This window comes from Echinops telfairi, unplaced genomic scaffold, assembly GCF_000313985.2.
Source record: "Echinops telfairi isolate 266 unplaced genomic scaffold, ASM31398v2 ScPeMD7_2291;HRSCAF=2852, whole genome shotgun sequence".
NCBI classification, from domain to species: domain Eukaryota; kingdom Metazoa; phylum Chordata; class Mammalia; order Afrosoricida; family Tenrecidae; genus Echinops; species Echinops telfairi.
The window spans coordinates 45,620,380-45,634,005 of NW_022106189.1; the positions used below are offsets into that span (position 1 = coordinate 45,620,380).

The window sequence follows — 13,626 nt, forward strand, 5'->3', positions numbered from 1 at the left end:
GGCTACAGGTTAGCTGCCGGTGGATGTGGACTTCTTGGAAACATTTTGTCCCCCCTTGAAAAGGGATCAGAAGGCCAAATAAGTTTGGGAACCTATGAATATAGAACCTGCTGCCTCCCCGGGGCCCTGTGTGACCTCCATTCACTGCGAGGTCTACATGTGGTAGAGAATCCAGTCCTGGGGAGCAGCGTGGTGGTCAGAGGAAGGCAGCACTGTGTTGGGAATCTGCCCTCCAAATGTGTCCCCAGGTCCCTAAAAGACAGCCGGGACTCCTGCCCCTGTTCCATCGCCTGCCATCCCCAGCCCCAGCATGGTAGACTTCTGTAACATGTCCCTTGTCCCAAAGGGGGCCTTGCATCAATCCAGTGCTTCTGACATTAAAACAAACCAACAAAAGTAGCGGAACCAGCTGCTGCCAGTCCAACTCCTGGTGACCCTGCGTGCAGAGAGCAGACCTCTGCTCCTGAGGGTTTCCCAGCCCACAGCCTTTCTAATTGGACCCCAGCCTGGCCCCTGCCTACAGGGTGGTTTCTGACCAGCAACCTCACAGTTGGCAGCTGAGCGCTTAACCGCTTGTGCCACCAGGGACTTCCAGTATTAATGCAGGCAGAACACAGGGGCCAGCCCACGGGCCTTTTTCCCCCCCAGCTTTTTATTCAATCTTTTGCCTTCTTTGCCCCCGGGCCTTAAGCTAGAAAAAAGGGACAGAACACACTTTGGCTGAGACTGCATTTATTGAGCACCTACTGTGTGCCAAACAGTGCGAGGTACACGGGATCCCTAGAGCAGCCAGTGAGGTGAGCGGCACTGTCCTCAAGGACATGGGACTTACCCAGGATTACACAGAAGAGACCCCGCTCCCCACAGGTGGAGGACATCTGACTTCAAGCCATCCGGTTCTTCCGACTGTCTCAGAGCAGCAGTCTTTCCTACTTGTGGAGTCCTTGCCCCTGTTCCCGGGGGTTCTCCACCGTGTCCTCCCCCTCGGAGCCATCCTCACTCGGCTCCTCATCTTTCCTTGGATTCGGGCTGGGGTTCTGAGCACTCTAAGAAAGAGCAGCAGCCTCAGTGCTGGCAATGGCAGGACCACACTGAGTGTGAACCAAGTTTCAGGCGCTCGGTGCCTCACCGCGGCTTGTCCATCAGACATCACCACCCCACGCCGAGGTGAGGGTTGTTAGCCCCATTTCGCAGGTGAGGAAACAGGCACAGAGAGGTTGCAAAGTGCCCCACCCCCTTTCAACCAACGAGTCTATTGGAGATCCTAATCAAAGGGGGGAAAGGCAGAATGGAATTTCACATTCTCCTGGAGTCCAGACTTTCTGGAGCCCTGAGGCTGGATGAACACCCAAAACTATTGCCCTAGCGTCATCCTTTTTTTTTTTTTTAATCAAAGAGATTCATTTGTTGATATTTGCTCACCATTTATTTCAAACCTGTTTTTTCACATATCATATAATGTAATATTCAAGAATATTAAGAAGAGTTGTCCTGAGATAAATTTCAGGCCTTCAACCAAAAGTACACCCCAACGTTTTCTTAAAACCAAACAATCTTTTAGCCTAATTAGGAAAGAATGTTTAGGCTGCTGACTGCAAGGTCAGCAGTTTGAAACCACCAGCTGATCTGGGAGAGAAAGATGAGGCTTTGTACTCTAGTAAAGAGTCTCAGAAACCTACAGGGGTGCTATGGGCTCTAGCCTGTCCTATGGGGGTGCTATGAGTTGGCATCAACTCGGTGGCAGTGAGTTTGGAGTTTGGGGTCTGCCTTGAGCCTGGCTCTCTTTCCAGCTTCCTCTCAATGAGGTCAATGGGCAGCAGCCATTGAAGATTAGATAGGAAGCTTCGGGGGCAGCCAGTGTGTTTTTGGGGGAGGAGCAACTCAGAAGAGGGGTGTGAGAATGGGGCACAACTCCATGAATGTCCCCAAGGTCTCAGAACTGTACGCAGAGAACCCGAGAATTATGCCTTCCCAAAGCCACATAGCTGGGGTTGGGGGGTGGCAGGAGGGCTTGGGCCCAGGGTTTAGGCTTAGGAGGTGAGTATCACCCTTTCTTGGCATTTTTTTGAGGAAATTAGAAAGGCACAAGACCCTTGCCTCCCCCAACTCGCGCACGCGCACACACACACACACACACACAGAGGGGCTGGGCGTGCACTCACTGTCTCTCACTTGGTTGAATACTCAGACATTTCTCTGCAGAGATAAAACTGCGCCCAATGATAGATGTCCCCAGGCCTTGCTGGGCTTGCAACATAACATGCAGCAGATACACCTCCAAACCCAAACTTAAATTCAATGCCACTAAGTCAATGCCAACTCATAATGACCCTGTAGGACTGGGTAGAACTCCCCCTGTGGATTTCCAAGACTGTAACTCTTTATGGGAGCAGAAAACCCTGTCTTTCTCCCACAGAGCAGCTGGTGAATTTGAACTGCTGACCTTGAAGTTAGCAGCCCATTACATAGCCACTATCCACCAGGACTCCCTCCATATACATCTCCATACTGCTTCATTAAAATCTAAAAAACCCCACCAGCCTCCCCTGGGTGGCACACAGGATTGGACCCATCTAGAGCCTATTTCAAGGTTCCCTGGTGGCATAGGAGGCTATATGTTGTGCTGCTAGCCAAAAGGTGGGAGTTTCAAACCCACCAGCTGCTTGGCAGGACAAAGATGAGACTTTCTGCTCCTGTAACGATTTACAGCTTCAGAAACCCACAGGGACAGCTCTCCTCTGTGCTACAGGGTCTCCATGAGTCAGAACTGACTCCATGGCAGAATGTTTTTCTTTACGAACCTATTTCAAGTTTTCTTCTTTTTTGTGTTTTAAAGTCAGTGCCTTGGGTGGAGTTGAGTGATTTCTCAAGTGGCAACACTTAGGATGGACACTAGGGGGCTCCCAGGACCCGCGGCGGCCCAGGCAGGGCATTTGTGTGGTTAGGTGCAGCCTGGATGAAGTGGTTTTCTTGGTCTCCAGTCAAAGTAGAGTCCAGGTCAGACTCGAGAACAGCCTTCCCACTCCCAGCAGCGCCTCCTTCCCAGCCGCCTCTGCTCTGCTCTCTGGGGTGACTGTGATCAGCCTCCTTTTGTCACTTCACTCTGTCACAGGTCTGGCACCTTCCTCCCCTCCCCTGTCCCCACACTTCACCTCATGCTCACCTGGCTGGTGCGAGCCCATGGAAGAGAGGATGAGGTGTTAGTGTCGGTGAGCGGCCGAGTGTCGTAATGCCCGTAAATGCCACGCATCTTGGTTCTGAAATCCTGCCATGGGGGAAACACAGAGAGGGCGTAGGGATGGGCAGGGAACATGGTAAGACCAGAGGGCCCCCGCTACCTGATGCAGGTGGAACACGCACCCCTGGCCCTGATGCAGCCCGGCAGCTTTCTGTCTGCTGTTCCACATAATCCTTATAGCTATCAGAAAGTGGACATGATCCCCATTGTATAGCTGGGGAAGTGAGGCCCACTGAGAAGTAAGGTGTCCGTAGTCACCCAGGAAGACATCTGGGTTAGAAATCGCCCCACCCTGGAAAGCACATTGTCGAAACAAGTAATGGCTCAGGAGCCCATTGACATCCTTGGGCCCATGTGCTGCTTTGAAAGAGGATCGTCCAGTCCTCTGACACTTCTTCCCTCAAGAAAACTGAAAACCGGGCTTATAGCAAACCTATAGGACAGATTAGGACTGCCCTCACGGGATTCTTGGACTTTAAATCTTTACAAGAATGAAGAGCCTTGTTTCTCTCCTGTGGTGCAGTCGGTGGTTTGAAACGCTGACCTTGTGCTTAGCATCTGAGTGTGTAGCCTGCCACACCGCCAGGACTCCTTAGAAAACGCAACAAACCCAAGCTCGCTGCCATGGCATTGGTTCCACCTCAGACGGACCCCTAGAAGCGGTGTTGGATTCCCCTCCCCAGGAATGGGGACCCTTAGCCATTCACTCTTCATAACAAATAGAATGCGGAGGAAGTAAAGCGGAGGGGCTTCCGAGTTCTTCAGGAGACGCGATGCACCGCATACCTGCGATTGTCCCATCTGTTCCATCTCTCTGCTCTGTCTCGGGGTGGGGAGCAGCCGCCATGTTGAGAGGGAGCCCAGGGTACCCGGAATGGCCATGTGTGGGTGTTTTGGCTGCACTTCTCGTTGAGGACCCTGGTAGGACTGGCTGCAGGGGATGTGACCTGTGTAGTCACGTCCAAGCTCAGCAGGGCTGATGAATAAGTTGATGCTACTCATGCTTGGTCTGTGCTCTCGCTCGCCGTCATGAAATCCTTCATAACTGTTGAGCAAGGAACCCTAACCATTCTGTGCCCAAATGACAACCCCAATGGGCACGTGGATGAGAAAGCCTTTGAAAGGATTCCAGCCCCAGCCATCTACTGAGTGCAAGGGCATGAGTGACCCCAAGGAAGAACCGCCCAGCTGAGCCCAGTCCGATCCCAGAGCCTGAAAGAGATTCAGAAGATGAGGGCTGTTTGACATCACTAGGCCAGAGGAGCGTGTTAAAGACAACTTTAACAGCGGGTTCTGGAGTTTAGTCAGATTGTTGTCGAGGTGCCCTGGAGTCTGCTTCGACTCAGCAAACCCCATGCACAACAGGAAAAACAACAACACTGCCTGGTCCCGCGCCCATCTTCACCTTGGTTGCTCTGTTCAAGCCCATTGTTGCAGCCACTGGGTCAGTCCATCCTTTTGAGGGGCTTTCTTTTTGGCTGACTCTGCTTTATTTACCCAGCATGATGCCCTTCTCCAGGGACCGGTCCCCCTTGGCAACGTGTCCAAAGGAGAGTCAGATGGGAGGGGATACCAGACTCATTGTTGACATTCGAACTGCAGCATGCCTCTGCCTGGAAACACTTCCTGCCATCGTTGCGCATGTGTCTGTCTTTAAATGTACAGACACCGATGGACAGGTGGATGCTGCAGACAGTCTTAAGGGAAAACTCCCCACCTCTCGCTTTGATGCCCAAAGGCTGACACTGAAAACAGCTCACCAAAATGAGTTTTCAAATCCATGAAACATATAAAACCTGACCAAGTAGCATCTCTTGCCTTCAGACAGAGCCCCCACCCCCAACTAGGCTCAGTCCCACACACCAAACAGAAAGCCACCCAGGTGTCCTACCTCGAGGTCTCGCTCGAGGTCATAGTTTTCCAGGTTCTGGAAGGCACTGGAGTACACCTCTAACGCTTTGGCATGGAAGACCATCTCGATGGTCACAAAGTCCGAAAAGATTTTCTGTGGGAAGAGAGGCCCAAAGCACGTGAGAGACTTATTCCAAGAGGAGCCCCAGGGTCACGCGGGGGAGCAGAAGAAGCAGACAGTGGGTGGCAGTGGGGGTTGGGGTGGGGTAGGTGTCCTTGAGAAGATGAGTCCTGGGGGGGAAGGAGGGGCTTTAGTTGGCGACTTTTCATTGCATTCATCCGGTTTGAGCAGACAAAGCCAACTGCAGGGATCAAAAGTCAAAACCTATGCTGAGGGCCATGGAAAGGCATCTCGCCCCTGCCCTCTCCCCTTTCCCATCCCATCCTGGGCAGGTAGGCTGGGGTTTCTGATGGACATCGCCGTCACTATTTCTTGGCATGAGTGCCAGGTAGATGGAATTGATTAAACTAGCCGCTTGGATCTTCCGGTTTTAAGTTTTAGTCTTTTGCTGTAACAAGCAACACAGCCATGTAGAACCTTCTACAAATGTCAGTTCTTTGGGGCTGGGGTGGTGGTCAGGCCAGAATGGCTGGGCTGCAGGTTCTTGGGCTGCTGACCACAAAGTCGACAGTTCAAACTGCCCCAGGGCTCCATGTGAGCAAGGTGAGGCTGTCTGCCCCACAGTGAGTCACCGCTCAGAAACCCTGGGAATGGCAGCTAGGGGTCAGCACTGGCTCTCTCGCTGGCAGCGAGCTGCATTTGGGAGAGTCATTTTCATAAGACACTGACCACTTGCCCTCCTCAGGGATGGGTCCAGGCATGTGGGCAGGAGGACGCATTCTCCTTGAGGGGTTTCTCATGGGGCTTCTACAGCAGCTTTTGTGTCCCCCTGGAAGGACAGGGCCTGTCGGCAGGTGATTGTGGAAACTTCTGCCTCTGTTACCCATGGGCTGTGGTGATCTTGTCAGAGACAGGGAGGGTGGCTGGCATGTGTCCCTCAGCCTTGTGTTGAGGTGGGGGGACACCTGACTGAACCCTACTGTCAAGTGTGCTGAGTGAGAGATGAAAACAACCTATGTCGGTTCCCACGGCCCCCTGCTCCCCTACCACCACTCCCCCCCACCCCCCCCACACAGCTTGGCTCGGCAAGCAGCATAGAGCTCCCAGTGGATGGGGCCACAGTGCACCCTCCTACTGTGTGGGAGGCCCAGTGGGAGTGGGCCTTCAAACAGCAGATACCACGGGCAGGTGTCCAGCCCAGGAATGACAAGGGTGACCTGCCTCTAACGTGACTGGGAGCCGCCTAAGGGTGCCAGCGGTTATCCTGCACAGCTGTCAACTGGAAGGGAGGAGGCTGCCTGAAGCACCTCAGAAGGAGGGCCTGGGGACCCCATCCCCATCCCGAGTCAGCAGAGAGAGAGAACAGAGGGGAGGGCGCCCAGTTCTTCTCTGAGGTGCACAGGGCACTGTGTGCTAGGGGCAGGCTTGGCAGCAGCTGGCTTTTCTGAGCAGTGATTTGGAAGAGGGACTGAAGGGCTCAAGAGGGGGACTGGGCCTCTGTGACCAGCTGGCCCTGCAAGGCTCAGCTTTCTGAAGTCTCACAGAGCCGACCTCAGGGTTTGGGGCTCCAGCTGCCTTGGGGCCTGTCCCTCTGCCCCTCTCACAGCTCACCCAGAGAAGGGTGTCGAACGACTCAGGAGGGAAAGGACAGAGGCCACTGAACCTTTACCAGTGGAGGCCTTCCGACAGGACAGCTGTGTCCCAAACAGCTGCCAGAAGCAGCTGGCTGCCCTGCACCCTGCAGCCAGGAATAGTATGGGAGATGGGGCGCACACACGGTCATACACACACGTTTCACACACATGCACATGCAGAGAGAGACATGTTCCAAACACACATGCACACAGATATTCACATGCACCCACAGGCCTAGACACTTGCACACACATAAGGCCACAAACATATTCACACTTACATAATGCTTTCTCTTACACATAAGCTTATAGACTCATTCCTGCCTACACATGCATGTGTACACACACAGATTCTCTCACACTCACACAGGTTCACATGTGGACCCTCACCCACAAAGAATCACACAGACACACAGTGACACACGCACACACACAGATATACAATGTCATACATACAGTGGCACATATGCCCACACTCACAGAAATACACACACACTCACACAGGCATACAATGGGACATGCACACAATGGAACACACACAGTGTCACACACTCACACAGATACACAGTGACACACACTGACATGCAGTGACACAGAAACACAGTGGTACACAGACACACACAGTTGCACATACCCACACTCACACAGATACACGGTGACACACACACACCATGGTACACATACACACACAGACACACAGTGACACGCACACAGTGGTACGCAGACACACACAGTTGCACATACCCACACTCACACAGATACACGGCGACACACACTCACACACCATGGCACATATGCACGCACACACAGACACAGTGGCACATACTCACAGGGCCGTAGTGCCTGTGCCACGGGGCCCCACCTGAAGGGCCTTCAGCTTCTGCTTCTGGAAGGCGTCGATGGTCTCCTCCAGCTGCCGCGTGGTGCGGCTGGCGTCCACCGAGGCCCGCTGCACACTCGTCTCTGCCTGACTCCAGCGGGCGAGAGGTGGACGGGTCGCAGGGGTGATTTTTCCTTCAGTCAGCATTCTGGATCATTCTCCATCCCCTCGCCCAGGCTCTCTCATCCACTCAGAGGTGGGACACACTAGGGTTCTGGAGTTAGCCAGGCCTGCACAACAGCTGTGTGACCTCAGGCAGGGCACCTAACCTCTCTGAGCCTCAGTTTCCCTGTTTGAAGCTTGAGACAGTAAAAATACTCTGCACTGCAGGGAGACCCTTGCTGGGCCATTGTTCTAGAGGGTTCCGTCCCTGTGCATGCAGCTTCTTCGTTTCTGAAGCCTGTCTTTGGAGTCAAGCGCCCCCGCCCTGAATGCTGGGTCTACCTGGTAATTCTGAGTCCTGGGCAAGTCACCCTTCTCAGCCTCTGTTTTCTCACCACTACCATGGGGACTTGACCATGCAATGGTGTCTGTGACACCCCTGGCCTAGGTTGTTGCTGGCAGGGGTGGGCAGGGGACTGGTTTCCAAAGTGGAGAAACGAAAAACAAAACCAGACCAGTTGGCACTGAGTTCACTTCAACTTAGGACCCCTGTGTGCCCGAGTAGGACTTTCAATGGCTGGCTTTTCCCAAAACCGGTCACCTGGCCCTATTTCCAGGACACCCTTGAGTGTGTGAGCCTCCAGCCTAACCGTTGGTGTCACCTGGGAACTAAGCTCTAAACAAATAAAATTAGACTCACTGCCATTGAGCCTCAGGAGAAAGACGGGGCTTCCTACTCCGTAAAAGTTACCACCACGGAAACCCATAGGAGCAGTTCTACCCTGTCCTGTCAGATCACTGTGAGTCAGAATTAACTGGATGACAGTGAAAATTTTTTTGGGGGGGGTACAGATAAGGAAGCTGAGCCCATGGGGCCCCCCATCTAGGTAGTGTCAATGCTAGGACAGATCCAGGTCCCCTGATCTCAGGCAGGTGCTCTCTCTGCACTTCAAGTCCCTCATCCTGAGCGCAGGGCCCTTCATACCCCTGCTTGTGGTCAGGCAGAAGCCACCTGGCTGCCACTTATGACCTGAGTGTGGCTCCACCTTCCCCAGACAGATGGCGACACTCACCTGGGACTGAAATAGCCTCCGTTAAGGATCAAGCCAAGCAGCTCCTTGGAAGCCCCCACCCCCCACCCCCTGGCAGCCCCTACCCCGTCCACAAGGCCCCTGGTGACAAGCAGGAAGGATACGATCATTTGCCTGTCCGAGGGGGACTTCTGCCTCAGCTTCTCCAGCTTCTCCAGCTGCTTGATCTCATTATTGCGTGCCCGTTTGGACTTCTTGATCTCAGCCTAGAGGAAGAGGAGGCTGCTTCCTGGGACCAGGGGAGAGAGACCCACTCCATCCACCCACCCACCTGCCCGTCCCCAGTGCCCAACTCACCCGGGTCTGCTTTATCTGTGCCCCATAGAGTTTCAGGGGGTTGACCACCTTGGTCTCCAGCCTCTCGACCTGGAGGCGGGGAGGGGGGCGGGTGTCAGACAGCAGTTATGGAATGCTGCCTGCATACCTGTGTGAGCACCAGGCTGGGCTGGGTACCTGTCTCCCTCCTGCGAGGGTGACAGCACCTTTGATGCACTTCAGCTCCCTCAGCCTCGCTTTCTCACCTGTAGAATAGGCACGGTTGGACCCTGCAGGGCTGTGTGAACAACCCCAAGGGGTCTCAGTGGTGCTTTGGTGGCAGTTGTCACCCCAGCTGCTCCACAGGAGAAAGCAGAGGCCATCCTGTGCATAAACATGGTGGCCGTGGACACCTAGGGGCAGTGCTGCTCTGCCTGCCCACTCGGTGGAGTCAGAGTCCACTCCGTGGCAGTGGGTTTGGGTTCTTCTTGGTACAGCCTTTTGGAAGACCACCAAACCATCAAATTCACTGCCATCTGGTTGATGCTGACTCACAGCGACCCTATCAACTCAGAACTGTGGGTTTCTGAGACTGTAACTCATTTCGGGAATAGATAGCCAGCCCCATCTTGTCCCAGTGGCTTTGAACTGCTGACCTTGTAGGTTGTAGCCCAACACCTAACCACTATGCCACCAGGGCTCCCGCAGGCAGATAACCTCTGGCACAAAAGGCCTGGAGAACCTGTCTTCAAAACTCAGCCACCAAGAGCGGAGGGAGCCCAGCTCTATCTGACCCTCGTGGCACCACCCTCGAGTCAGCTCAGCAGCACTGGCCCTGCAGTGGGAGCAGGAGCGCCTGTTTGGACAGTGTGGGTGCTGTGGCTCTGGAGGTGAGGCAGCCTGTGGTGCTCACACGACAGCACAGCGGTTCCACTCTCCAGTCCACAGGGTTGTTTTTTGTTTGGGGTGGGGCATGGGAGGGCTTAGCTTTCTTTAAAGATTCCTGCACCCCCTCCAGCACCTGGCGGGAATTCCACCTCTTCTCTGGGGAGGCATCCAGCCAGAGTCAGGGGCCCACTCCTGGTCCCACTCCAGAAGGCCCTTCTCCTCTGACAATGGGGTTTGGGGTGCCACTTTACCTCAGCCTGTCGGTAGTCCTGCACTTTGGCCAGGTCCTCGGCGAAGTTCCTGAGGGTGGCCCGCAGCTCGGGGTTCTCGGTGTTGGCGAAGTCAATGAGCTGCTTGACCAGCTGGTCGGCCTTGTCCCGCAGCCGGGCTGTCTTGCGGGTGTAGGAGGCCAGCAGGGAGCAGAACTGGCCGAAGTATTTCTCGGCATTGGTCACCGAGTTCTCCATCACCTTCACTTGGCTGTCCCTGTGGAGGCGGGGGCCTGAGCGGGCCTTGGGGAGGGAGTCAGCCCTGGAGCAGCTGCCCGTGTGTACCAGGCACCTGCCCAGCACTGCTGGCCCCCCATGGTGGCATCAGTGGCCCTCAAGGAAGAAGCTGAGAGCGAGGGAACTGCCCAGTCACACAGCCCTTAAGTGGCCAAGGGGCAGGAATGTACTTGTGACTTTGATGCCAAACCTGGTCGTATCTTCCCTGGGGCCCCTTTGCTGTTACCCAGTGCCATCGAGGCAGCCTCCATGCTCGGGGACCCCATGCACTATACCCCCCAGGCCTGCATCAGCCCTGCCATCAGCTGTGGCCCAGACCACTGTGGTGCTCAGGGCTTTCATGGGCTGGCTGCTGGCTGCCCAAGGCTGCAAGCTCTACAGAAGCCTGTGCGGCACAGGGCCACGCCAACCTGCAGGGACAGCCGTGCACTGGCAGGACCTGAACCCAAGGCTCCCCTCTGGAGGCTGAGACTCCCACTACGGAGCCACCACTGCCCCGGGCCCCTTAAGATGGCCTTTACCTTCCTAACGAAGCCCTGGTGGCACCATGGGGTAGGCGTGGGGCTTCTAACTGCAAACTCCCCCATGGTTTCTTGGGAGAACAAAGACTGTTTGCTCCCTGAAAGAATGACAGCCTCAAAACCAATGGGGGTTCATGATGTATTGGAATCGATGGGATGATGCAGGGGTTTCTCTTCCCAGGCGGCTGGAAGATTCAATAGGGCCACACCCCTCACAACCAAGGCCACTCTTCCTGGGAAGTTCTAGCGCCCCCGCCACCCCCAGCTGGTGGGAGCCCTCAAGCCTTGCTTGACTTGTGTGTCTTATGTATCTGCTGTCACTTGTCATGGTTCTTGCTCCCTTAGCATCTCCTGAGGGAGCGGCCGGCTTGTCTGTGTTCTCCCCCAACATGAGGCCTGGCCTCACCAGCTGGGTGTGCTTCTCCAGAGAGGGCCCTGGTAGGCCTGCCTCTCCTCACCCCAACCCACTTGATCTACACCTTCTGTCCCCCTCGCCTACCCTCACCCCTGGTGTTGCTGCCCTGCCTCTCTCGGTTGGACCAAAGCCCTTGGAGCCACTCAGAGCTGGAGCCTCCCTGGGAGCAGCCCTTTGTCCCCCTAACAAGTCCTAGCCCTATAGCCCTGTGTTGCTTCTCCGCTCACAAATCCTCAGCGGCAATACCTGCAATGGAGGCAGCCTCCCAACTGTGCAAACACTTAAGCATGAGGCTGTGTTCAGAAGAAAGGCCTGGTGACCCATGTCTATCATCTCAGCCTCTGGCCCTCTCAGGAGCACGGTTCTCCCCTGACAGACCCAGGGCCACCACCACCTGGCCCCCATACTACGGCAGCAGCTTCGCTTCATGTTGTGTTTTTTGTTTGGGGTCTTAGTGCTATTGCCATTTGAGGCTCAGAGATATGAAGCATCGTGCTAAAAGTCACACAGCTAGCAAGACCTGTGTTCTCCCAGGTGTGTGTGTGTGTGTGAGAGAGAATGGGGAGGCCGTTCAGGTAAAAAAATGCAGATTCCTAGGCCCCGCTCTGTCAGTATGAACCAGAATTGTTGGGAGTGAGGCTGCATTTTTAAGAAGCTCTGGGTAGGCAGGCCTGAGAGTGCACCAGGAGAGACTGGATGCTGGGGTGGAGGGTGGCAGCTTGCTGAAGAGGTTGGACAAGGATCGAGGGAAGGACAGAAGGACTGGACAGAGGGGCCCAGAGATTGTGGCCTCCAGCGGAGTGCAGGGCACTAGTGCAGGTGCAGCAGGCAGGCACTACATCCTAGAAGCTGCCACCCAAACCCTGTGCTGTCCCTAACCCTGAGACAGGTGTGGTATGAGAGGGAGCTCTGGGCCCCAAGGCAGTCCCAGGCTGCATCAGCCCAAACAAGCCTATTGCCACCCTCCTGACCCAGCCATCATGCAGAGTGACTCACCTGGTGAGGATGATGTTCATTATGGCCAGAGCACAGCTGTCCTGGTCTCGGGGAGTCAACCAGGGTCCCAGGGGTCCCACAGACCCTGCACAGGGCTGGGCGCAGCTGTGTGGCCTAGGCTCTGGGGACACCACCACCTGGTTGCTGGGCAACGTTGCCACCCACAGCAGCCCTGGGAGGAGCCCCAGCTGGTTGCCGGGCAACCCCTCCCAGGGCAGCTTTGTGCTGCTGCTTGGGGAGGCCCAGCCCAGCCCTGCTTTGACTCGGGGTCTTCAGACACTCAGAGAGGGGCCCTAGAAGTCCCAGGCTCTCTGAAGCCCAGTTCTGTGGAACCCTGGCTGGGGTCTCTTGGGAGTGGCATGGTGGTTAGCCAGGCTCTGCTCTGGTGCCAGCCAGGTTTGTGGTCCTGGCACCCCGAGGGTCTGGCAGGCAGTGGCCAGGAGACCAGACTGGACAGCACAACAAGGGCTGGCACAGCACAGAGTAAAATGGTGGACCGGGCAGGGGTCCTGAGACCTAGTAGCTCATAAAGAGTCTGCGCTCTAATGAGCAGGGAGGGGTGAGGGGCTGCTCCAAAGCATGCCTTTAAAATCCTTGACTTCATTGCAATGTTTTCCTTTCTTGTGAAACCGGAGCCCTGGTGGCACAGTGATTGCTCCTTGGGCTGCTAACCTAAGGTAACCAGACGTCCCGCTTTTGGCGGGACAGTCCGGATTTTTAACAATTTGTCCCGCGTCCTGTGGCATTTTTAAAAGTCCCGATTTTTGGAAAGAATGCACGACAAGCTAGGGTATATGGTTTTCGGATGCCATGTGGCTAGTTCACCAGGATATGAGTTTTATCAATGGTGTCCTGCTGGTGCCCCGCTTTACCAATGCTAAAATCTGGTCACATTATCAGCTAACCATAAGGTCAGCAGTTCAAACCCACCAGCTGTTCCAAGGAAGAAAGAAGAGGCTTTTGACTCCCATAAAGAGTTGCAGTCTTGAGGACGAAGATCCCAATTAGAGCAGCCAGTCCACAGCGAGGACCACATGGCCAGCCCCACTATGAAACATGATGCCCCTCACTGACCCATAGCCCTACAGGGGACAACACTGGAGACACAGTGTGGGAATAGCACCTGAT

General features: G+C 55.0%; 1 protein-coding gene across 1 annotated transcript; it reads right to left on the minus strand.

The window, feature by feature from the left end:
• Positions 1 to 724: 724 nt before the first annotated feature.
• CIBAR2 (CBY1 interacting BAR domain containing 2) lies at positions 725 to 12,600 on the minus strand. The gene is made up of 9 exons (XM_045293831.1): positions 12,499 to 12,600; positions 10,312 to 10,546; positions 9,215 to 9,283; positions 9,022 to 9,123; positions 8,900 to 8,905; positions 7,707 to 7,811; positions 5,130 to 5,243; positions 3,164 to 3,265; positions 725 to 1,046 (listed from the first exon to the last, which is right to left on the minus strand). The coding sequence occupies exons 1-9, from the start codon at positions 12,516 to 12,518 to the stop codon at positions 930 to 932; spliced, it is 870 nt and encodes a 289-aa protein (XP_045149766.1). The 5' UTR covers positions 12,519 to 12,600; the 3' UTR covers positions 725 to 929.
• Between the last annotated feature and the right edge of the window lie 1,026 nt (positions 12,601 to 13,626).